General features: G+C 36.3%; 2 protein-coding genes across 6 annotated transcripts in view; one reads left to right on the top strand and one right to left on the bottom strand.

The window, feature by feature from the left end:
• LOC141542936 (olfactory receptor-like protein OLF3) overlaps positions 1-24601 on the top strand; it is a 207317-nt gene that overhangs the window by 20081 nt on the left and 162635 nt on the right. For 2 of the 4 annotated variants that reach the window (XM_074267660.1, XM_074267658.1), the window contains exon 2: positions 4461-4605. The exons of the other annotated variants lie outside the window; for them this stretch is intronic. The gene's annotated coding sequence lies outside the window, so the exon portion shown is untranslated. The remainder of the gene's footprint in view (positions 1-4460; positions 4606-24601) is intronic. 4 annotated transcript variants of the gene reach the window in all.
• On the bottom strand, positions 5703-24257 carry LOC141542934 (TRPM8 channel-associated factor 2-like). Of its 2 annotated transcripts, XM_074267656.1 has the most exons (9): positions 24207-24257; positions 22113-22740; positions 16912-17903; positions 16485-16579; positions 15662-15875; positions 14978-15217; positions 10800-11137; positions 8160-8390; positions 5703-7576 (listed from the first exon to the last, which is right to left on the bottom strand). In XM_074267656.1, exons 2-9 carry the CDS (start codon positions 22727-22729, stop codon positions 7559-7561), a joined length of 2745 nt encoding a protein of 914 aa, XP_074123757.1. In that variant the 5' UTR covers positions 22730-22740; positions 24207-24257; the 3' UTR covers positions 5703-7558. The 2 variants fall into 2 exon arrangements, with proteins under 2 accessions (XP_074123757.1, XP_074123756.1); XM_074267655.1 differs by having other exon boundaries at positions 5703-8390.

Genomic DNA, 24601 nt, shown 5'->3' with positions numbered 1-24601 from the left:
AGACTTGGATAAAGTGAGAGATGTCATGCTTATCAAGTTTACAGCTGAGAGAAGTTACCAAAAGATAGCTAACATAGATGACAAAGTGATTCAAAAATATCTTAACAGATTTGAATATTGGATCAAATCTAATAAAATGTAATTTGTAAAAGGGATAAATAAACATAAATGTTTAGCTTTGGTTAAAACAATCAGCTTCACAAGGAGAAAATTTGTATTCCTGGCACTTTAGAGTTTGAAAAAGTTCTTGAAAATGTTTTTACATTCACCAACCTCCCTGAACCTCAATTTAATCATCTATATATAGAAGAGTTTGGACTAGATGACCTTTGAGATCTCTTTCAACACTAAATATAGAGCCTATGAATTCCAGAAATCAGTGAAAGTTGCAAAATGTCACATTTAGGGTTGATCTAACAGTTAGATCTATCTAAAAGGAGAATAATCTGCTTCAAGTGGAAGCAGTGGAAATCTTTCATCAAATGCTTGGTTATGTCAGGCATTTTGTAAAAGGGATTCCGGTTGGGACAATAAATTGGACTAGGTTGCCTCTGAAGTCTCTTCTAATTCTGTGACTTTGTGACCAAGAATCTACTCTATAGGAAACCAGATCTTTCTTTCAAAGTCACTCAGGTATACCTTATTACCAGGTCTACATTATTTTATTTGCCATTGCCACAATCTCTAGGTACTCTTCTTTTCCTTATTTCTATACTTTAACATTCAAACACACACACACACACACACACACACACACACACACACTCACACATATTGTTTAAAAGAGTGTGTGTGTGTGTTTCAGCATATATTAATGAGGGAACCTATACAAACACAGAAATAATATATAAATAATAACAGAGTATAATAGAGATATATAGACAAGAGAATGTCATAGTCTCAGTCTATGTGCCCTAAACTTCAAACTGTCATAGATTAAGGTCTAATCTGATTATTCCATCATCTACTTATTGTACAAACTGTTATTTTGCAACAGTTTTTTCCTTTCCTTAGACAAGAATGATGACTTCACTCCAGAGCACAGCAAGACACATTTAGAAGCAAAATAATAAATATTGGAGGGGATTTGGGAAAACTAGGACATGTTGGTAGGATTGTAAACTGAGTCAACGATTGGGAACTATGTCCAAACTGTGCATAGCCAAATTAAGACAACTCTGAGATACCATTATATACCTCTCAGATTGTCTCAGATGACAGGAAAAGATAATGATGAATATTGGAAGGGATATGGGAAAACTGGAACACTAATACATTATTGGTGGAACTTGGAACTGATCCAACCATTCTGGAGAGCTACTTGGAACTATGCTCAACAGTGTTTCTACTGGGCTTATATCCCAAAGCCATCTTAAAGGAGGGAAAAGGACCCACCTGTGCAAAAAGGTTTGTGGCAGCCTTTTTGTAGTGGCAAGAAACTGGAAACTGAATGGTTGCCCATCAAGTAGAGAATGGCTGAATAAATTATGGTATATGAATATAATGGAATATTATTATTCTATAAGAAACAACCAGGAGGATGATTTCAGATAGGCCTAGAGAGATTTACATGAACTAATGCTAAGTGAAATGAGCAGAACCAGGAGATCATTGTACACAGCAACAAGAAGATTAAATGATGATCAATTCTGATGGAAGTGTCTGTCTTCAACAATGAGATGATGATTCAAACAAGTTTCACTTGTTAAGTGATGAAGAGAGCCATCTACACTCAGAGTGTGTGGTTCACAACATAGAATTTTTACTTTTTTTCTTGTTGTTTGTTTGCATTTTGTTTTGCTTCTCTCTCTCTTATTTTTACTGGTTTGATTTAATTTTTTGTGACACAATAATTGTATAAATATGTATGCACATATTGGATTTACATATATTTCTACCATGTTTAACATATATTGGACTACTTGCCATCTAGGGGAGAGCATGGAGGAAGGAGGAGAAATTGGAACACAAAGTTTTGCAAGGACTAATGTTGAAGAATTGTCCATGCATATGTTTTGAAAAATAAAAAGTTTTAACAAAAAATAAAAAAAATTAAAAAAAAACTGTGCATACTCTTTGCTTCAGCAATACCACTGCTATGTTTATATAGACCTAGAAGAAGAAAAAGAATAGGAACTATTCATACAAAAATATTTATAGCAGCTATTTTTGTGGTAGCTAAGAATTAGCAATCAAGAGGATGCCCATCAATTGAGGAATAGCTAAACAAGCTGTGGTTCTGTGCCATATAATTGTGATGAAGTATTATTTTGCCATAAGAAATGGCAAGCAGGATAAGTTTCAGAAAACATGGAAAGACTTAAATGAACTGATACAAAGTTACATGAGGAGAACCAGAATGTTGTACACAGTAATCACTATATTATTACATGATGAAGAATTGTGAACGAACTAGCTGTTCTTAGTAATACAGTGATCCAAGACAATCCTAAAGGATTTATGTATAGCATGCTATATGTCTCCAGAGAAAGAACTCACAATCTCTGAATATAGACTGAAGAATGTTATATTTTACTTTCTTTCATTCTTTTTTATTTGAAACTTCTTATACAAAATGACTAATATGGAAATGGATTGCATGTGTATAAACTATATCAGATTGCTTACCTTCTAAGGTAACAGAGGGATAGAATTTGAAGCTCCAAATTAAAAAAAAATTAAAAATTATTATAACATATAAATAAATAAAATAATATATTACATTTAAAAAAAGTAAATTTAGAAATGATTTCTTTGACTTTCAGCACCAAGCTTCCAATTTCAATATCAGCCATATATAGGGAATGAAATAGGTTACTTATGAATTCCCATCCATACATTACTACTCCCATAGTTAAGTAATTATCCAACTGTGAAACTGTAGTAATAATAATAATGATAATAAGGCACTACCTTCTGTCTGTGAGGAATCCTTTTTATGTGACTCCATTTATGCAGTTAATGTAAAAGCGGCTTACAAATAAAACACTTACTGATAATAAGCCATAATATTGTGACTCCCACATTCAGATACATGACCCCATGTGGAATCACAACCCACAGTTTAGGAAGTAGTGATCTAAAGATTCAGAGTTTCTTATTGGTTATTTAGGCTCTGTCCTTGGTTCAGGAAATATAGTGCCACAGATCATTTCTTCTTTTTTCATTTCTTCCCCTTTCCCCACTAATTTTTCCCATTGATGTTTAATTATCCTAGACTATGTATGCTGTCTTTGATCAGCTGGATCCTCGCTTTTTTGTTGTTGTTGTTTAATCCTAGTTTCTTGCTCACCCATCCACTTTTGGTACTTTATTATTGTGCCCATTTTATAGAGGAAGGAGTTGAGTCAGGCAGAGGTTATTACTTATCATTATTACTCAGCTAATAAATATCTGAGGTTGCATTTGAATTCAGGTCTTCCTGACTTTAGGCCCAGTGCTCTATCAGTTATAGAATGAAGCTACCTTTAATAATGATGATGGAAGTGATTTATAAATAAGAATTTTGCTTGATCACCTTAGAAATACAAAGTCTGACTTTTAGGGTGAAAGAATGATTATAAAGTGAACCACAATGTGATATAGTGGAAAGAGAAATGGCCTCCAAGTCAAGAAGACTTGAGGTTATGTCCTGCCTCTGATATGTACTGACTAGATGAAGTTTGGAAAACCATTCAGTGACTCAGTGCTCTATGAAGACTGTCATTTCCACGGCACATGTTCATCTGTAGTCAGGTGGTTTTCTTATCAAATATTACACACAGCAGGACAGCTAGTTGGTGCAGTGGATAGCCTTGAAGTCAGGAGGACCTGAGTTCAAATATGGTCTCAGATATTTAACACTCCCTAGCTGTGTGATCCTGGGCAAGTCATTTAACCCCAATTGCCTCAGCAAAAAAAATACATACAGCAATAAATTGTCTAAAAATTTTGAAAAATTCCTCAAAATCTTATTTTGAGGGATTGTCAGTAAATGACAATTTGAAAGACAACAGTAAATCTGAGTTTTAAACCGTAAGTGAGAAAGTAAACAGTAATACAGAGAAGATATGGAAGTCATGTCATTGTCCACAGTTGTTAATAACCTCCTAATAAGTTTTTGAAATATTTTCTTGACATTAATAATCACATTGTAATAGAGTTTGGTAGATATCCAGATCATCTAACATGGAGGACACCCATGTAGGAGTTGCTGGGGACCTGCTTCTGGGGAAAAAGAGATAATTAGTTCAAGGATGCATATCCTGAACATTCTCCATTGATTTATCATATAGTTGGTTATATTTCTGTTGGTTGAATGGTCAGAATTTCCTTGTCTTTAAAACTCTCTTACAGTCTCTGCTAGCATGCATGGATGAAGGACTCCTTTACTTAGACAATGTGATATCTTGAAATAAATAAGGAAGGAATTGAGGGTCATTTTGCCCTTTTCCCAGGTCATTTGTCCCTTTTTGTTCTAGGTACAGAAAGAGTGGAATGCCAAACCCAAAAGGTCAAGCCATGGTGTTCTTGGAGTCCAGAATTACCTGCCAGATATTGTAGCCAATCCAATAGAGAATCCATGAGAAGCCAGAGTCCCTATACATATGTGGGAGTGGGAGTAAGGTATGTGGGTGTTGGATTGAATTTGGGGGGCTAATCATATTCATAAATTGAGTCAAGTTGTGATTCCATTCTACCCTTCTTGCTTAGAGACTAGGTGTTATAGGGAAGATTATAGTCCTGAGGTATTAGGGGAAATGTTTGAATGATTTTCCTTGTTATATCTTTGAAGACAATGCTTTTCTATAAAAGCTAATGTTAGTGTTTAGTGAAATTGTTATAGTTGTAACTCTAAGCCTGGGAGAACAAAATTAATCGCGACTGTAGCTGACAGAGAAAAGAGACTCTTCTCAAAGTATCCCAATGTTCTAGAGAACCCTGGGGAAGGTGTAAAAATGTAATGCGTAAACCATGTTACAGTTTGATATGTGGCTGAAATGACAATCTCTGGGTATATTTTGGATGGATTACAGAGTCATTATTTAGTGTAACCAGAAATGCAGTAGGAGTGAATGTGAAGTTGTTTGAGTGTGTACCTTTTAGCTGACAGTGTTTAGTTCTCCTAATTCCAGGGCCGGTGCTTTATCCACTGTGCCATCTTGCTCTCCTCAACTTAGTGTTTGGAAAGAGAAAAGGACTTTTGGATTATGGATATGTGGCACAAAGTACTAGGTCTTTGCATAGAAGCAGATATACTTTCTCCTCCTATGCAACTGGCATGAGAGGCTATGCAGCCCTAGTTCCAGATGTTATACCCTATGCATTGGTATCCACATTTGGAGCTGGTTATGAAATAATCCCCAAAGATGTAGTACACAAATAGTATAGTTCTGAACTTCTTCTCTTTTCATGGGAAAAGAGTGTTGAGAGGGATCTGGATATCACTATAACTAGGTGTAGGTGCTAAAGTTCTTGTGAGAAAGTATGTGACTAGATCTGTCATGAAGTCATTTGGGGCTGTAGGAAAGAAGGGATGGAACTAAGTGAAATGTTTTTGAAAAGAATATTAGGATGAGAAAAAACAGACTTGGTAATATGGAATGTAGCCACTTAGTCTTTAGGTAAAAGAAAACATTTCTTGTGTTTAACATCAAGAAAGTCCTGTATCTTGGGAGCTGGGAGAAAGATATTAATCAAGAAAAGAATGCATTAAAGAATCATTCAATTAAGTAAATCAATTTTATTGTTAAAAAAAAGTAAATCAAAAAAGAATCAATTCAGTAAAAATTGGCGATTACATACAACATGCTAGGTGCTGGATGCCAAGATGAAAAACAAAGAACCTTGCTATCAAAAAGCTTGTGGTGCAATTGGGAAAATAGATCTATGATTTTATTGATATGGGCATTCCTCCCTACCTCTAGTATGGTACATACTGTAGCCCATCCATGCCTTCTCATTCTGTCCTATTTTTAAAATTGTATTTTATTTAATTAATAATTTTAAAAATTTCATATAAATTTTTATTTGGCAAGGCTATTGGGGTCAAGTGACTTCCCCAGGGTCACACGGCTAGGAAAAGTTAAGTGTCTGAGGTCATATTTGAACTTAGGTCTTTCTGACTCCAGGGCTGGTGCTCTATCCACTATGCCAAATAATGCCTTCCAAGAAATGTTAAGTAAATGCTGGATAATCTTTTTTTTTTTTATAAAACATTTTCTGTACACTAGTATTGTACTGTGACTATTTTTGTTATTTCTTGCTTTTTCTTCATATCCATTACATCTCTTTTTTTTCATTCATACATTTCTTTGGGTCATTTATGATCATATGGTCATAGATTTAGAGTTGCAAGGTCCCTTAAAGGCTATTGAGTCTGACCATCTCATTTTACAGAAAGAGGAAACTGAGGCACAAACAAAGGTACAACAATTCTGTGTGTACCAGACATTATTGGTAATCTACTTATAATCTACTTATAATCACTATGCATTGATCTGTTGTACTTCACCTAGTTTTTTTTTTTTTTTTGTTTGTTTTGTTTTGTTTTGTTTTTGCTGATGCTGATGCAATTGAGGCTAAGTGATTTGCCCAGGATCACATAGCTAAGAAATGTTAAGTATCTGATGGCAGATTTGAACTCAGGTCCTCCTGACTTCAGGGCTAGTGCTCTATCCACTGCACCACCTAGCTTCCCCCTTCACCCAATTTTGATCATGAAATGATTGTGTTTTGTTTTTTTGTTTTTTTAGCAAAGGGTAGCCATAGAGCATATTGGGCCAGTAAATCATTAAGCATATATTAAGTACCTATTCTGCACTAGGAACTGTATTAACTACAGAAGCTACAAAGAAAGGTAAAAGACAATCTCTACTTTCAAGGAGCTCAAAGTCTTAGGAGGGTAACATGTAAACAATCATCTATTAGCAATTGGATACAATTTCAAATTTGTCTATAGAATAAATTGGAAATAATCCAAAAAGGTAGGGATTAGAATTAAGGAAGATTGGGAAAGGCTTTTAATAGAAAGTGATATTGCTTGTCCTTTGTTCTCAAAGAAGATCACAACATTATGGGGGGGATGTCATGACAAGCAAGTGAATCCAATTCAAGTGAGAGAGGTTGTTTAAGATCACCTGCCTCACTTTCTGGCTCCCGTAGGCAGATATAGATCAGGACGAGATGGGCCTGGATGACATGGGCTTTTAAAATTAAGTTCTTTAACTAAGACCTAAAGGAAGCTAGAGAATTCAGGATGCAGAGTGGAGGAGGAAGGCTATTTGGAGTATGGGTGACAGGAAAAATGTACCACATTGAAACAAATCAGTTTGCTATAAGGTAGAATGTGATAAACATCCTCTTTCTGTGTTTAATAAAACTTTACCAATATGGGTAAAGATTAAATGACAAGAAAGATTAAATGATTAATTGATTAAAAGATTAAATGATTAATGAATTCTTTTCCACTCTAATGGCAAAGGCCATTCACCCGCATAGGATAGCATCCTCTGCATCAACAGGCACCATAAATTGAATTCAGAGAATTGGTGTATGAGGGATTTAGATCTGGAATTCTTCAGAGATCACAGAAACTCTGTTGGGGAATTGAATTGGAAAGGGAATTAGAGGTCTAAGTATCACTAAGTATTTGTGTGAGAAATACTTGGACTTACCCATTTGAGACAAGGTAGAAGCTGGGAGAGATTGAGAATGAACTACTTAAGATAAAGATCTAGGTGAAGTTCTTCTCTTACACTAAATTTACATCTCAGTTTGGGACCCCAACTAGATCTCTTAGGATATATAGTCAAAGAGAAAAGCCCAGACAGAATTCTCAGATTTCTTAAAGTCACATTTCCAAATGAAAAAAACTGATGGCCCTCAATCATAACTAAGGTTTTACTTAGTTATAAGTAATCAGACAACTATCAGAAAGGAATTTCATGCCAGCCCATGTAAGTCATCCATTTATCTCAAATGCGAAAAAAATTGGAGCTATGTCTTGAGCCCTTATCTATGAAAAAATTGGGAAGACAATTTCTTTGTTTGCTACAACTTGTTTTGACATGAGATTGAAAGGCCAAAGGCAAAGAACAACAAACTGGAGCCTTTAGGGGTAGTCTTTGTAGACACATTCCAGTCTTGCAAGCTATTTTTTAATTCTCATGGAACTCTACCTTCATGGGGTTCTCCTTCCATTCAGGCAGGTGGGCAATGGCTGTTTCCACTTTCTCCTGAACAGGCCAGCCCCAGGCCTTAAAGAAAGGAGCCAGATTTTTCTGCACTTGTTCAGAGAATTTTGTCACCCACAGGTTCATTTTGTCTTCTTTCTCTTTAGGCACATTAGTCAGTTGTTGGTATGTTTTGAAAACTTGGATGAAAGACTCCCAGCCAAAGGCTTCCTGCAACTGAGAGGAAGGGAAAGTAGGATGAATTGTCTAGTTCTCAGCAGATAATTTAGCACATAAATACTGTTGAAATCATTTTGGATTTAGTTATTACCTTCCTTTCACATTGACCCAGGTTCACATTTTTCCTATACACAATGAAACAAAACCTATACAAATTCCCGGGGAACCCTAAAATCCATGATAAAGAGGATTTCCAGTGCTGACGCTGTTCAATATTAGCCTTAAGTGTGTGACATCTTAAATTGTTACAATCCTCCTTTTATTTCCCAGAAATTAGATGTTGGTACAAATTTGACCATTTGAGGAGTATGAGAAGAGAGCATTCAAGGAGAGGTCATAAGTATTCCTGGACCTAAGAGAATTCATAGATGAGGGATGAACCTTTTCTTAGGAAGCATTTTTAAAGTAATCATATATAGAATTTGTGATGGTAAAAGTGTCAGGAATGTTGGAGTGAATATTAGAGAAACTTGAAATATTGAAAGAGTGATCCTTTAGAGAGACTGTGTATTTCTATTCTTGTCAGCAGCAGAGTGGAAAAATGTTCTCTGAACTGACTAAATAAATATCAAGTACATTGGTGAGTCTGATATATATATATATATATATATATATATATATATATATATATATATATATATATATATATATATATATATATATATGTGTGTGTGTGTGTGTGTGTGTGTGTGTGTGTGTGTGTGTAATATATATATATATGTATACATATATATAGATCTCTGTATATATATATACATATATATTCATATATGTTTATCTATCTAGTGAGAGATATATGTGTAGTGAAATATATTTGTAAGAATCTATCTTACTAGAGGTACATATTATATGTGAAGATACAAATTTTATATGTATACCTATGTATTTTGCATGTACACACATGTAATATGAGTAGGAATGGATGGTTCATCAGACTTTCATGACAATATCCTTTGAGGACATCCAACTTCTTTTTTTTCTTATTCAGTGCATTGGGTAATATTAATTTCTTTTTTTCAAGTAGTTTTCCTTACTAAGAAGAAAATGTGCTGACTAGATAATAGTAATATTCTGGTTCATGTGCTTCATGGAGAGTGTTAACTTTCCTTTAAACCTTTTGATTATCTTCTCTGTCCTATTGGTTTTTTCAGGAGATGTATTCTGTCTGAATGGTGCCTTTCTACTTTGTACTTGACTCCTGGATACTAAGGACACTAGGCATCATGATGATCCCAGGGTTATCTCATCCATAGAATCACAGATTTTTAGCTCCAAAGGATCTTAGAACAAACTTTATAATTTTATAGATAAGGAAACTGAGGCCTAAAGAGGTTAAATGACATCAAACAGGTAGTTTGATGTTAAATAATTAGGATTCAAACTTGGCCCCTGACTATAAATCCAGTGCTATTTATACTATACACTGTGGACTTTTCTGAAGGGGATCTCCAAGGCTATGATGGAAACTTTATTAGCAACTCTCTGGAGAAGACCATATTAGATATTTGGTCCACCTCAATGAAGATATCCAGAAAAGTCATGTAATAATGTAGAAATTGAGATACTGCAATATAAAGTCAGTTGTTTTTTTTTTTTGCCTGGGGATATATGTTCTAATTTGTAAAGATATAATAAAACTATCACTCTTATATTTGAGGGACAAGGAAGGAAACAACATTTTTAAAAAGTTCAGTAGACTTCTAATTAACTAAAAAATATCTAATTATAATGTACATTTTCAACTACTCTTCAGTTTCTAGTTTTAAAAAGTTCCCTGGGGACACTGAGAAATTAATTAACTTGTCTAGGGTACTATAACTTGTAGTTATATTGTAGTGGTCTTCCTGACCAGAACTTCAGTTTTACATTTACTACGTCAGGACTTCAACTTTATCCACTCAAGACTCTTTTTGCCAGAGAAATTTTTATAGGACCCCAGGCCTATAATTAAATAAAAGAGGCATACAAATCAAACATTTGCTGATAACGAATCATAATTTTGTGACTCCTCACATTTAGTTACCTTACCCCATATGGTGCCATAACCCACAGTTTAAGAAACTTTGCCCTGAAACTCATCAGATCTTCTTATTCTACCCCTGTTCTGTCTCCTTGACCTGCACTCTTCCTTCACCTTCCACTTTTCAAACTACTTTCCATCTATTCATTTATAGAGTTAGTATATTTGGAATTCAGGTCTGAGCTTATTAGTTCCAGTGGCACAGAAAGGTAGGCAGCAACATGCAATGAATTCATACTTAATCTCAGACCAAGATTATTCCCATGGTCTAGTTGGGTGGGTAAAGGGGAAATCTCCTAAGGACACCAAAGTGGAATATAAATGTGATGCTCTTTCCTCAGCTGAGAGTTCTTAATCTCCTGTCCTGCAACACCAAGGTCTAATACCTGCAGATATGTTTCCAGGGCTGTCCAAGTATACCACATTGACAAGGGAGCACCCTTTTTCTTATATTCTTCCAATCTTCTTTGCCGCTGTTCAGGCCTCAGTGCAGGGTGTATGTGGTTCCTGTTCAACTTCAAAACTTTCTCATGCACATAGACAGACCAAAGGTTGCAAGTGGCATCAGTGGTATGCTGGGGAAACTCCCAGGCATGAAATTGCTGGTTATGACCCAGCTCATGAATGGGACACCACAAGCCTTTTTTCCTTATGATTTCTTCAGAGATTAGTTCATTCACCACATCTAAGAAGCCCATGATAGGATACCCAGCATGCATCAAACCTAGGTCCAGAGAAGGAGAAAGGGGTTAAAGTTCACATACAAAAGCTCTCTTCTCTATTAGCTCCAGGTTATTCCTTTCAATCCATATTTGTTAATTACCATGTTTGTGTGAATCAATGAGCTTAACACTGAATATAAAGACAAGACAATTCCCAAGGAATTACATAACTTTATTTTGGGGGCAAGACATGCACGGAAATAATAATGATATAAGACAGATTAAGTCACACATACACAAGATCCAAATTTTTGTGAAAATTTTGAGGAAGATCATCTATGGCTGGTAATAAAATTATTGACTAGAAAGAGGATTCTGGGAAGAGAATTCCAGCTCTTCAGATTTCTGGCACAAACAAAATAAAACTGTGACTCAGGACAAACATAGACTGATGAAAAACAAATAAGACAGTACAGGGATCCTCCTGGGGACAAACCGAGAAGACCTGAGGACTGATATGAAGCCAGTATGAAGTATAAACATCTCTAAGTCCCCAAGTAGGGACTTGTGGGGCTAGATGGGTTTGACTGTTCAAAAGCACAAAAAATTTCACCTCCTGGACAATGTAAAGAGTTGGGGATCTGAGTCCAGGAAGATTGAAGGAACCTGAGCTGATTAGGGATGCTATATCTAGTTGTGCTGCAGAGACCAGCCCTGAGAGAGAAGGAACCAGAATGTCCAGGGAGGGAAGAAGAAATGGGGGCTGAAAAACTACTGGCTACAAGCACTTGCAAGAAGGGAGGAGCTCTTGGTTTGGGATTCCAGGTCAGAAAGGAGAGCTGAAGTGAAGCTAGAGGCACCATCCTCTCAACCCACAATTGGAAGTGCTTACACTAATATTTCTCATTAAAGAAATAATAAATAAAAAAAAAGAACTTTCCAAGAGGAAACCAACTAGCTAGACTGGGGATCCACATTTGTTGTTTCTACAGAGCCAGTTTGGAGGTCTTTACACTTTTGATCTGGGGTTTTTCCTTGAGGTTTTTTTGGGTTGTCTCAGGAGGATCCCATTCTGCCCCAAGTCTTATTTGTGTTTAACCAATCTATGTTTGCCCTGAAGTGCAATTTTTTTCCTGTTTGTAGAGGAAATCTGTGGAGCTTGAAATTTACTGACCTACTCTGCCATCTTCCCAAAATCCTCTCAAAATAAAATTCTCAACCAAATAAGGGAGAGCAATGATTATAAAATCTATTAAAAAAAAACAAAACAAAACTGTGATTGCATATACATAGGGAATTTCCAATAAGTAATTTCTTCTACTAAAAAAGAGGAGTATCTTCTCTGTAGCTTTCTATCTTAAAAGTGACCTATAATGTAGATTGATGAAATGACTTACCCAGCACCCAAAAGCTAGCATGTGTTATACGTGAGACTTGAACCTATATCTTCCTGGGCCTAAGACCAATTATCTATCTACTGAGCCACTTTGATTCAGATTATCTAAAATCTAAAAAGTTTTCAAGTGAATACAATTAATATAGTTTGGGAAAGGAAAGTTTTTAACAAAAAATTTCTGTAGCAAATATCAATGAAAGATATTTTAAACAGCAAAGGGAACTGATCTAATAGGAAGTAGATAACTGGTTAAATTACAGAAATAGGCAATTTTTCAAAGAAGAAATGCAAACTACAAAAAGTTCACTAATAATAAAAGAAATTATATTTAAAATAGCTTTAGATCTGGTAAATTGAATAATTGACAAAGACAAAATATGAAAATGGTAAATATTGGAGGGGATGTAGAAAGTCAGGTATACTTCTCAACAATTGGTAAAGGGATGAATTGGTAAACATTCTGGAAAACAAATTGAAATTTTATTGGAAAATAACTAAATTCTAAATACTCTTGGTTTCAACCACCAATATCATTATTACTGGGCCTATGTCTTCAGAAAGTGAAAGACTGAGGAAAAGTTCCATATCTGTGCTTTTTGTAAAGATGGAGAACTAGAAGCAAATTAAGTACTCATCAAAATAAAGAATGCTAGAACAAATTTTGGTGTATTAATTATTTTACTATGAGAAAGCAAGAATATTTAGGATTCAAGAAACTATTTTCAAGAACTTTTAATTCTTAACTAAGAATTATATGAATTAATGTAGAATGAAGTAATAAGAATCAATCTATGGTATGACCTCAACAAAATAAGAAAATATGATTGAAAGATATTACAAAACTCTGATCAAAGTAAGGACTAATCTTTACTTTGGAGAAGTGGTTTTGAAAAACACCTTCCTGTCATCAGAGTAGATTGCTGCTACAAAAATAAGTATATTTTGTTAAACATATTATGATATATACATATATATATCATGGTATCTCATGGCAAATTGGTTTGTTAAATTTAGCTGCATATTGTTACAAGAATAGATTCTATTGGGAAGAGAATCAGCAATTAGGTTATTCAAGACAATTACAATAGACTTGTGATGGAAAATGCCATCCACATCCAGGGAGAGAACAATGAAGACCAAATATGGGTTAAAGCATAGTATTTTCACCTTTTTGTTGTTGTTTGCTTGTTTTTTCCATTTTTTCATGTTTTTTATCTTTTGATCTATTTTTTTTTTGCTCAACATGATGAATATAGAAATATGCTTAGAACAATTACACCATTTAACCTATATCAGATGGTTGCTATCTTGCTGAGGGGTGAGGACAGGAAGAAAAATCTGGAACACAAAGTTTTGTGAAGGTGAATGTTGAAAATTATCTTAACATATTTTTGGAAAAATAAAATACCATATTTGAAAAAAAAGAAAGTCTTCTGCTTAGGTGTGACAATTGAAGTTAAGGAATTGGAAGAGATTGCCAAAGAATAGTTTTTAGAGAAAATAGAGATGAACTAGGACAACATCTTGAGAAATGCTTACATTTAGTAGTTGAGAAGAGGAAGATCAAATGAAGAGTGTACTACTTATTTGACCATACTGCCTTATTTTATTGTCATATATAAAAATTTTTATGTGTGTATATATATATATATATATATATATACATATAAATTTATTGTAATCTATACTTTAAGAAAATGTGTATGTCTTGTATCAACTAAACTGTTCCCCTTCTAAAAACCAGGATGTACCTTACACCAAGGATTTCACTTCATGAACATGCCATTTCTTACATGCTCTGATGATAACTAGATTCCTATGTCCCCCAGAAATATATTATACAGATTCTAGGTTTGGATGAAAATATAATTAGGATAACAAGCCTTTCAAATATACCTAAAGGAACTTTAATCTAGTCAAATCCCTTTCATTTTATAGATTTAAAAAAAACAACTGTGATTCAATAGAGGGAAGTGATTTGTCTTGATAATTGCTATCTGGAAAAGATCTGAGACATAAACTTGTCTCTTTATTTCCATCTAGCACTCTTTACATCAATCTGCTCTGGTTTTATGTCTATTTTTTCATAATAATAAGTTAAAAACAACCATATAATTTGAATTTGAGGCCAAATACTACTTTGTAGTCTTTGAGAAATAGTGATGTTCAATAGAAGAGAATTATAATCAGAGGACTCAGATTTAAATTCTTGTTCTGCCAGTTATGATTATGACCCCACTCAAATTACTTAAACACTATGAGTCTTAGTTTCCTTATCTGCAAAATAAATGAAGTTGGTCTAGATGGCCACTCTGATCCTTTCTAGTTCTAAATCTATGATCCTATGGTTTTCTCTTTCACTGTACTCCTCCTTCATGTTCCTGTGACAATGCTTTGCCCATATAAGATGACCAAAGCAACCCATTGAATGAATAGTACTCAGTTACTCACAACAAGCTCAGATCATTCCCTATCCCAGAATACCTACCATATTCAGATTACCTACCATAGGCGATCTGCACATCAGTGACAATTCTCTCATGTCGAGGAAATGGATGGGGCTTGGCACTAAGTTTGGCTATGGCTTCTGTCATCTCGTTCCAGAGGTGGAGCACGGGTTCAGGGTTCTCTATACCTTGTAGACTTTTAGCTGGAACTGTCAGGATAATGCTATCTGCCTGGAGTTCTCCCCAGGGCACTGGATGGTGGCGGATGGAATTCTTCCATTCCTCCACAGATGTCTTTCCTGGGAACAGAGACCATGAGGTTATGAGTCCTGTGCCTCATTTGACTCACCTCCTATCCAAATTTGAAATCTGTACGCTATTAGGAAAAGAACATGTAGGACATAAAATATGCCAAGCAGTTTATTATACTCTTTTATCCTTTCCCCTCAGTCTTGGAATCTTGGTATTGAGAGCTAAATTAGACCTTAGAGAACATTTGGTGATTTTAGAATGAGGATGCTGAGGACCAGAGAGATTGGTCACATAGGAAGCTACTCTACATAGTTTCCTTTTCACTCTAAAGCATGCTCTAAATAGTCCATCCTTTTCCCATTCTATAATGCCCGTGTATTTCTTTACCAATTCATGACTTTCACCTTTTTTATAATCTACTTTGTAACTTCCCACTAGGCCATCTCACTTTTTTTTTTTTTTTTGGGTACTCCTTTGAGATCTTGACTCACCAAGTATGAAGTAAGGGGCAGGTACAGCTCCAGTAAAGGTGACAACTGTATTTCCCAAGGAACAGTCATGGGGCACAATGATATAGACAAGGCCACCCCAGAGGGTGGAGATTGAATTATCTGGTTTGGTCAAGTCATACTGGTAAACAACTACAGGTGCTCTGAGTGTCTTATCAAGATTCATCAGGTTGTCAGTGTGGCAGCCAATTTGCACCTGGATGGTCAGAAGAAGACATAAACATATTAAATCTAACACATATGTTAAAGCATGCAAGTTGGGTTGGGTATCACTTAGTGAAGTGAATTAGCATATATGTATTATATATGTATATATACATATATATTGTACATATATATGTATGTATGTATTATATGTATATATAGATTGCATACATACTTTATACTTCCTATGGATCATGAACAAGACCCCGACCTAAATAGAAGGTGAATGAACCATAACACATTTGCAAAACTATATAACATATCCGGTGATCCTAAGCTACTCTTTGTTGCTAAATCCATTTTTTAAACATCAATATTCTTCTGGTGATGGTCTATGTCTTTGAAGAAAGAATCTAAATCGTAGATGATCAAAAATACAAAAACAAAAGACATACCTATATATCTAAAAGAAAACCAGTTGTGGTAGGAAATGACTCCTTTGGAAGAGGTTATAGTTGAGAAGGATTGTCAGTGGATCATTTAAGTGTAGGGTATGTGTTTATTGTGTTCACAGTCATTGAGTGAAGGAGCAGGAGCAAGTTATAATCATAGAAGTATGTAAAAATAAACTCTATATGAACAGTGTGTTTGGGGAAATTACCTTTATGTTAGAGAAGCAAGCAGAATGTGGTATTGTTATATTTAGAGTGCAGCCTTGAGGGAGGTAAAGTCCAGTACTTTTCCAAATATTGCCACCTGAAAATCAGGAGGACAGGTGAGATTTTTTGATTCTTTCTTCCTCCAGAGTCCTCATATTCCCTCCAAAAATACCCAATTCATTCTGTTCCCAAATCTTACATATTCATAATCCTCATCTTTTCAACATTGTCTAGGCACTCATGATCTCCAGGAGTCAACAAAATGGACACTATGTCTAAGGCAGATATAGCTCTGGGATGTCCTTCTGGGGTCATCCAGCTACATCATTTTCCCCTAGCACCCTCTATGAACTGATCCCTGCCCGCTCTTCCTCTTACCCTCCTACTATGAATCTTGTCCTTAGCTTTCTATCAATGAGCCATTCTTACTTTGACTGGTGAGATTCATCTCCATGCTGACAGAATGTGCTGGTGAGGATGAAGGAAGGATGGAAGTTTGGTACCCTGATTTGTAGAGTTTTGAAGCAAAATCTGGCTTGACATAGGACAGTTCAGAGGCCAGGTGTATCAGAGTGCTATTACAGGAGTTTTTGAACAAAGGATTGTTATTGTTGATAATGGGAAGCTTAGTCGTTTTTATCACCTTCTTTAACATTCGATGTACATGGTCATAGAAGGGGATTTTTCCCGTAGACATCCATAGGAAGGCTGAATAGTCCATGCTGAGCTTTGATTGCCAGTCCTTTGGGAACTTTCCAGTCTTATTTTTTAACTCATCAAAGAACTGGGCTATAGCTAAGCGGAAGTGATAGTTCTTTAGCCCTGGCCCTGGGCAATCATAGTGGCCCTTATTCACATACTCATTAAGGATGGATATGCCAAAGGAATTGAGAATGCGGTTGCCAGGAAAGTCAAAAAAGACAGACTTGTTTGGGTTCTTAGAGGCCCAATACCAGGCTTGGCCTCCAGTCAGCAACCCTCCACCTTCTGCCACAAATTCCAAAATTTCCTTTGCCAGACTGTCATTATACGCAGTGCAGCAGTAGACACTCAAGTCAGCAGACACATTGTTTTGTAAAGTACAATCCATGCCATTTTCAGTGAGCCAGTGGAATAAATTTTGACATGGTGGGATCACTCCAATTTTGCCTGGCTGATCTCCTTTCAGCCAACGAACAGCATTGATAAGAAATTGGCCCAAATTAGGAGAGAAGAGTAAGCCCTCATGGGAAAGAACTATCACTCGACCTCGACCGTAGCGGGCTCCTGCCACAGAACAGTCAAGAGGGTCACTAAGTCCAAGAGGGAAAGCCAAATACCCATGGACTAACAGGCGAGATGGAATCCCACCATCTCTGATGTCTAGCTTTGAGATTCCATCCAGAATCCGTTGCTGCTCTTTGGAGATATCCTCCTCAAATCTGGAAAAGATTTATTTCCTTTTAGTACTTAAGGAAGAAATAGAAAAGAAGAACAGGGATCAAGGTAAAATACTTCAGGTTAAATAGTATATCAACAAGTCCTATGTGCAGAGATCTTCAATAAAGTTATATATAGGTTAATTTTCTAAGAGTTTTTAGAACCAAGTTAAGTGGATTTCCCCCATTTTAAAAAAAATTACAAAATCACTAAATTTCAGAGCTAGAAGAAACTTCATTAGACATCTATTGATCTTCTACACTTTAGGAACAAATAGATCATGTTGAATCTCTCTTCTATATGACAGTCCTTCAAATATTTTAAGACAACTATCAAATCACATGTAAATAGCATCCCAGTTCCTTCAATTGATTCTCATATAGCATGAACTAAAAGCCATTTCCTCTGGATGTTCTCCTTGCCCATTCAAGTTCTTCCTAACATGTAGTACCTAGATTAAATAGGTATAGTGGAAGTATCACCTTTTTATTAGTGGAATTTCTTTAATAGCTGAAGCAAGCCTAAAGATTCCACAGTGAACATTGTGTGCCCTTTAAATCTGAAGGCACAGATCATCTGTCTTCCACCTGGGAGTTTATTTCTCAGGGTTACTGTAAAAATAAGTCTTCTCACACTAAAGTACCTACCCTGTTTTCCTCATTATAGCTGGACGATGACTATGTATTCTTGATTTATGTCAGTGAGGCCCTTTCTATGATTCATCCTCTCAAGAGAGAAAGGCTGAGAAGGTGGGGTCAGTGACTGTATCATAGAGTTTATTGGTCAAGAAATCTTGAGCAAGTTACTTGACCTTGATGCTCCTTAGGCAAGGAACTCCTAGGATATGACAGGGTAGGAAAAGCAATGGGTTCAAATATTAAGCATCTCTAGGTCTCCATTTTCTCATATCTAAATGGTAAGGGTTGAACTAAATAGCTTTTGGTGCCTCTTCCACTACTACCTTCTTGTTCTTTACAGAAAGTTATCTTCTCAAATTTCTCAATCTGTTCAGCAAATAATCCTGGCATCTGAAATACTTTCCTCAAAACAGAAAAGACCCCAGAGGCTAGCATTTGACCTTTTTGACTGAAGATTGCTTAATATTTTGATTTAGAATAGGATAACTACGGATGATTTTGGGTATTACATAGATAAGGTGTTCCGGAGGCTGCTTCTTGCTAGTCAACTTTGATATTGTAAATGTGTTTGAAGACCCCATCTGGTAAGAACAATCTACTTTCTACTTACTGAGGTTTATTGAATGGGGAAAGCAATGATCAGACTTGAACTTTACAGGGGTAACTTTGAGAACTGAGCAGAGGATGTGAACTGGACTGGAGAGAGGCTTCTATCAGGGAGACCAAATAAGGAGATTATTGCAATAGTACAGATGTGAGATGAGGAAAGTCTGAATCAGGGCGATTATGATATCAGCAATTGATTGGACATAAATGGGGTGAGAATGAGGAATTGAACATCTAGACTGCAAGCCTGGTTGGTCATGTGGAAATGACTGGGACTATGCCACATTGCTATATTAAATAAAGCACCTATATTAGGGAAAAGGAATACATAGCATAAGTGGGTATCTACTGGCCTTGCTCGTATGATACTCCTCCTCATTTTGTGCCTTTCCCCTAGCTTTGCTCTTTCCTTCAAGATTTAGCATAAGTGAGAAAAACATTCCAGTCAGGAGCAAAGACTTTAATTATAAAATGGGAATTATAATAACATTTAACTTCTACCATCCTCTTCTCCTTGCTACTCTCTTCTTTATAGATTTTCATGACCCTGTTCTCTATGATTTCTCCTCTTACCTTTATGATAACAGCTTCATAGTGTCCTTTAATGGATCTTCATTTAGGTTATGACCACTAACCATGGGTTTCCCTAGTGTGTCTATCTCTCTCTTCTCTCTTACTTAGTGATCTCCTTAGCTTCCATGAATTCAATGATCATCTCTATGCTAATGACTCTTAGATCTATGTATCCAACTCTAACCTTTCTGCAAGAGGAAAGTTTGAAGTATAGTAGATAAAGCACTGAACTTGCAATCAGGAAGACTCATCTTGTGTGATCCTGGACAAATCAGTTAACCATATTTGACTCAGTTCCTCATATGTAAAATGAGCTGGGGAAGGAGATGTAAGTATCTTCATCAAAAAACAAACAAACAAACAAAAAACAAACAAACAAACAAACCCAAAATAAGATCATAAAGAGTCAGGCATGATTGAAATGACTGACAGTAACACTTTCTTTGCTGCCCTGTAGTTATGCATTTTCCAGCTATCTATTAGATATCTCAAATTAGATGTTCTATAAACTTCTTAAATTTAACATATCCAGAACTAAACTTATCATATCTCAGAGGCAGCTTATGATATAGTAGAGCACTGGATCTCAAGTCAAGGAAAACTTGAGTTCAAATCTGACTTTACATACTTACTGGCTGTGTGACAATGGAACTTCTATTTCCTCAACTGTAAAATGAGAGTATTAGTAATAGCTCTTACTTTGCATTGTTGTTGTAAGGATCAAGTATTTTTGAAACACTTAGTATAACAGCTGACATATAGTAAGCACTATAGTATTTCTTATTCCTATTTCCTCCCCACTTTCTTCCCTCCAATCCCATTCAAACCTTACTTTCACTATTAAAAAACACTACCATACTACCAACTACCAACACTAGATTTCATCCTCAACTGTTCCTTCTCTCTAAACTGCCTCCTCCTCAATCCAATCTATTATCAAAACCTATAGATTTTACCTTCTTAATCTTACCTCTTCTCTTCTTTGATTCTCACCATCCTATTGTAGGACTTTAACCTTATGCTTGGACTATTGCAATAGTCTGATGCTTGGTTTTCCTGCTAGACACCTTCCCATTTCAGTCTATGCTCCACTCAGATGTGAAAATGATCTTCCTAAAATGCAGATCTAATCATGCAACAACTTTCTCAATAAACGTCAGTCACTTCCTGTTGCCTCAAGCATCTAATACAAAATTTTCTGTTTGGCATTCAAAATACTCTATAACCCATTTCCATATCTATACTCTATACTTTCAACCACTTTATGTCTTAATCCCTTTCTCGTATTCTACAGTCCAGTGACTGGCTTCCTTGCTGTTGGTAAACAAGATATCCAATCTTTCAAATGCCAGCATTTTCACTGGATGTAACTGGCTGCATGGAATGCTCTCCCTACTCATCTCCAGCTCTTGGCTTCCTTCAAATCCCAGCCAAAGATCCAAATTCTACAAGAAGCCCTTCTTAATCCCTCTTAATTCTAATGCCTTCCTTCTGTTGATTATTCCCATCTAATCTTGTATAAACTTTGTACATAGTTGTTTTCCTTTTGTTTCTCCCATTAGATTATGAGCTCTTTGAGAGAAGGGTCTACCATTGACCTTTCTTTGTGTACCACACCTGGTATATGTAGCTTACTGAGTGACTTGACTTCTTGACTGGTTACCTCTTATGATTATTGTGAGGATCAAATGAGATAATGTTTAAGGTACTTAGTACAATGCCTGACATAGAGTAGGCCTTTCTCTCTCTCTCTTTTTTTTTTTTTTTTTTTTTTTTTAAATTTCCTCCTAGATGCCCTGGGTTTGAATCCTGATTCATTGTGATTAGAAACAGTTCACTTAACTTTTATGACTCTGAACTTCCTCTTCTACAAAACAAACCAACACTTACCCGAATTAAACAAATGCATACAGTGTGTTATGAATCTTTAAACATTTCTATATCAGCTGTTATTTTCCTTTATGTTTACTATAGCCAAAGTTCTTGATATTCCTGGAATCAAATATAAATTCCTGACAACGACCTTCAAATTGCTTCCCAGCTGCTTTCCTCTGTCTGTTCATACCTTCCCTTATTGCTTAACTCAACTAGACTTTCCAGTTAAAATAAACCATCCTAAGCCTTTGCTGAGCTTTTGCTTATCGAATCCGACATCGTACCTCTCCTATCCTTCTTCAGGTAGCCATTCTGCATGAACTCAATCCACTTATTCACTTGGCAAAAGTTCTTTGATATCTCTTTCTCTCTGGCAGTTTTATAAATATGTAGTTGATTCAAACTGATTTCAGGCCTATGAGCATCTCTCCTCTCTTAGACTGGAAGCTTGATGGTAAGGATTGGTGCTTTCTTGACTGACACCTGATATAAAGACATCTATTGGGAGATTTTACTTACTTGGTTTTGACAGGAATCTTAGGTATCTTGTGATATAACTTAAGAGAACGGGTGTCTGCCTGGGTTTCAGTGAAGTATATGCCAGCCACACTAGTCACATGGTTCCCAGGGAAGTTGTCTAGAATTGCGTCACCGTGTTCTTTTGCCCATTTCAAAGTATGGCCTGCAATGAGTAACCCTCCACCATTCTTCATAAATTGAACCAGCTGTTTGGCGTTGGTGCTGTCAAAGGCATCAGTGCAGAAAACACTCTGTGAATGATTACAATTGACTACCTCTACCTCAATACCAGCGTCTTGGAGGACACTAGCCAGGCGTTCTACAGATTTGTTCACCCCAATGCTGTTTTCTTTACTTTGTCTGAGCCACTTCACAGCATTTTTGAGGAAGGGAGCCATTTTGTCACTGTACAGGCAATTTTCATGGGACAGTACCACCATGCGGCCCTGACCATAGTGGGAAGCACCAATGAGGACCTGGTAACTTCTATTCACCAGCACTGGGAAGGAAGCTTCACTAATAAGGAGGAGTTCAGAAGGAGTGATGTCACTTGGGAATTCCCAGGTGTTCAACCCTTGTATCAGGAACTCATAATCGTCTGAGAGATTCATCTCCATGGCTGTTTAACCTGATACAGGAAGAGAAGCAAAGACTCAGTTTGATGACATCTTTGAATGACATCATTAATAACAATGGTACTATTTGAAATGGAATTGGATTTTTGAATCAGAGGTTCTGTTTTCAAATATGTCTGTTACTACTTGTGGTATGGGAAGAAGGAGGAATAGGATGACAGGATCCTGGGATCATAAAAGCAACATTTATTGGGAGGGCTGCTTCAGTCCCAAGCTGAGACCAGTTCTAGGGATCTGGGCAATTCAGATGAGAAGGTAGTTTGTGAATCAGAGCCAAGATGCAGATATCAGTAGAAAAAGGTACCAACTCTGGATTCAAAAAACCTGGGCTCACATTCCACCTCTAATGTTTATTAATTATTTGACTTTTCTAAATTCATCAATTCTTTTTGGGTCTCAGTTCCTAATTTATAAAATCAAGGGTCTCTGGGACACTTTCCAGCTTTGGATCTGTGATCAATGACTCCAGATGGATAATCAGTACCCTAGGACACAACAGATCACATATGTGTGTGTGCATGTATGTTCCTTTTTTACTTCATTTACATCCTTTTTCTTCTCCTTCCCCCCCCCCCCCAGGCTGGGGTTAAGTGACTTGCTCAGGGTCACACAGCTAGGAAGTGTTAAGTGGCTGAGACCACATTTGAACTGGGGTCCTTCTGAATTCAGGGCTGGTGCTCTATTCACTGCGTCACCTAGCTGCCCTATCCTTATTCTTCTTAATTCCTTTCTATAATCTATTTCATCTGCATTTTATCCCTATGGTTTCTTGGGAAGCTTCTGGAGGCAACCTTAGTAATAGTTCAATAATCTCAAAATGCAGCCAGGAGTTAAAGTCCTTTACTGTCTCTTTCCAACAATGATTACTTTTTCAGTGTTTATTCTTCTTGGTTATTCTCTAGTATTTAGCATAGTTGACAACCATCTCCTTGAAAAAAAAAATCTGCTCTTTTTTTGCTTACTTAAGTTTGATACTCCTATACTGTCTTGGTTTTTTTCCTTCTAAAATCACTCTTCTCTGGCTCTTCTTTCTGCTTCTTTGCCTTATTTTCATTAGGCCTTCCTCTTCACACAAATTTAGTCAGCATGTAGCAAAGAAGTTCAAGATCCAGTGGAAGTGGAAGACTATTATTGCACTTAAAAAAGAAAATATATCTGAATCTTAACTAAAAAACTCTGAGATGTATTGAAGATAAGGAGGCAACAGAGAAATTGAGGGAATTAGAGCAGCAGGAAGGAAAACACAAAAGATAAGAGTTCAGTCTCAAGCCACTGTCTCTGCATTTAGCACACACACCATTCATATGTTATATATACATCCTATCCTGGCCCTCATAGAAACACAAACCATCTAATTACCGTTGATCATCTAGTCTTTCTCACCCCAAGCCTTACTTATCTTTTTAGTGGGACAGAAAATTTTCTCCCATCCTAGAGAAATTCAGGGAAGAGATCTTACCCTTCTATCCTGGAAGTTGAGCTCAGAGCTTGGAGGAAGAGATGTGCCTCAAGAATATCAAACCCACAGAGTTGAAAATAAAAAGGATAGGGTGGGTGGGGCAGCAAGAAGAGTGGGAGGAGGAAAGAAAAGGAGGAGCTATATTTAGGTATCTCTTCCTTATATTCTTAGGGGTTTGACTTGAGGGAATGAAGAAAGTATAAGGCTCTTTGATTTGACAGGCTTAGACTGTCAACCTGAGCTTACCCCCAGCAGATCTGTACTCTGAATCACTCACTTACTTATGCACCCACAAAATTGAGATTTCAATGATTTAATAACCCATGGCCCACGAACAATTTAAAAAAAATTATCCTGATATTAAAGATTCACTGAAATTTACTGCCACCTTTATG

The sequence above is a fragment of the Sminthopsis crassicaudata genome, chromosome 5 (assembly GCF_048593235.1).
Source record: "Sminthopsis crassicaudata isolate SCR6 chromosome 5, ASM4859323v1, whole genome shotgun sequence".
Taxonomy (NCBI): domain Eukaryota; kingdom Metazoa; phylum Chordata; class Mammalia; order Dasyuromorphia; family Dasyuridae; genus Sminthopsis; species Sminthopsis crassicaudata.
This window is presented reverse-complemented; position numbering and strand designations above follow the sequence as displayed.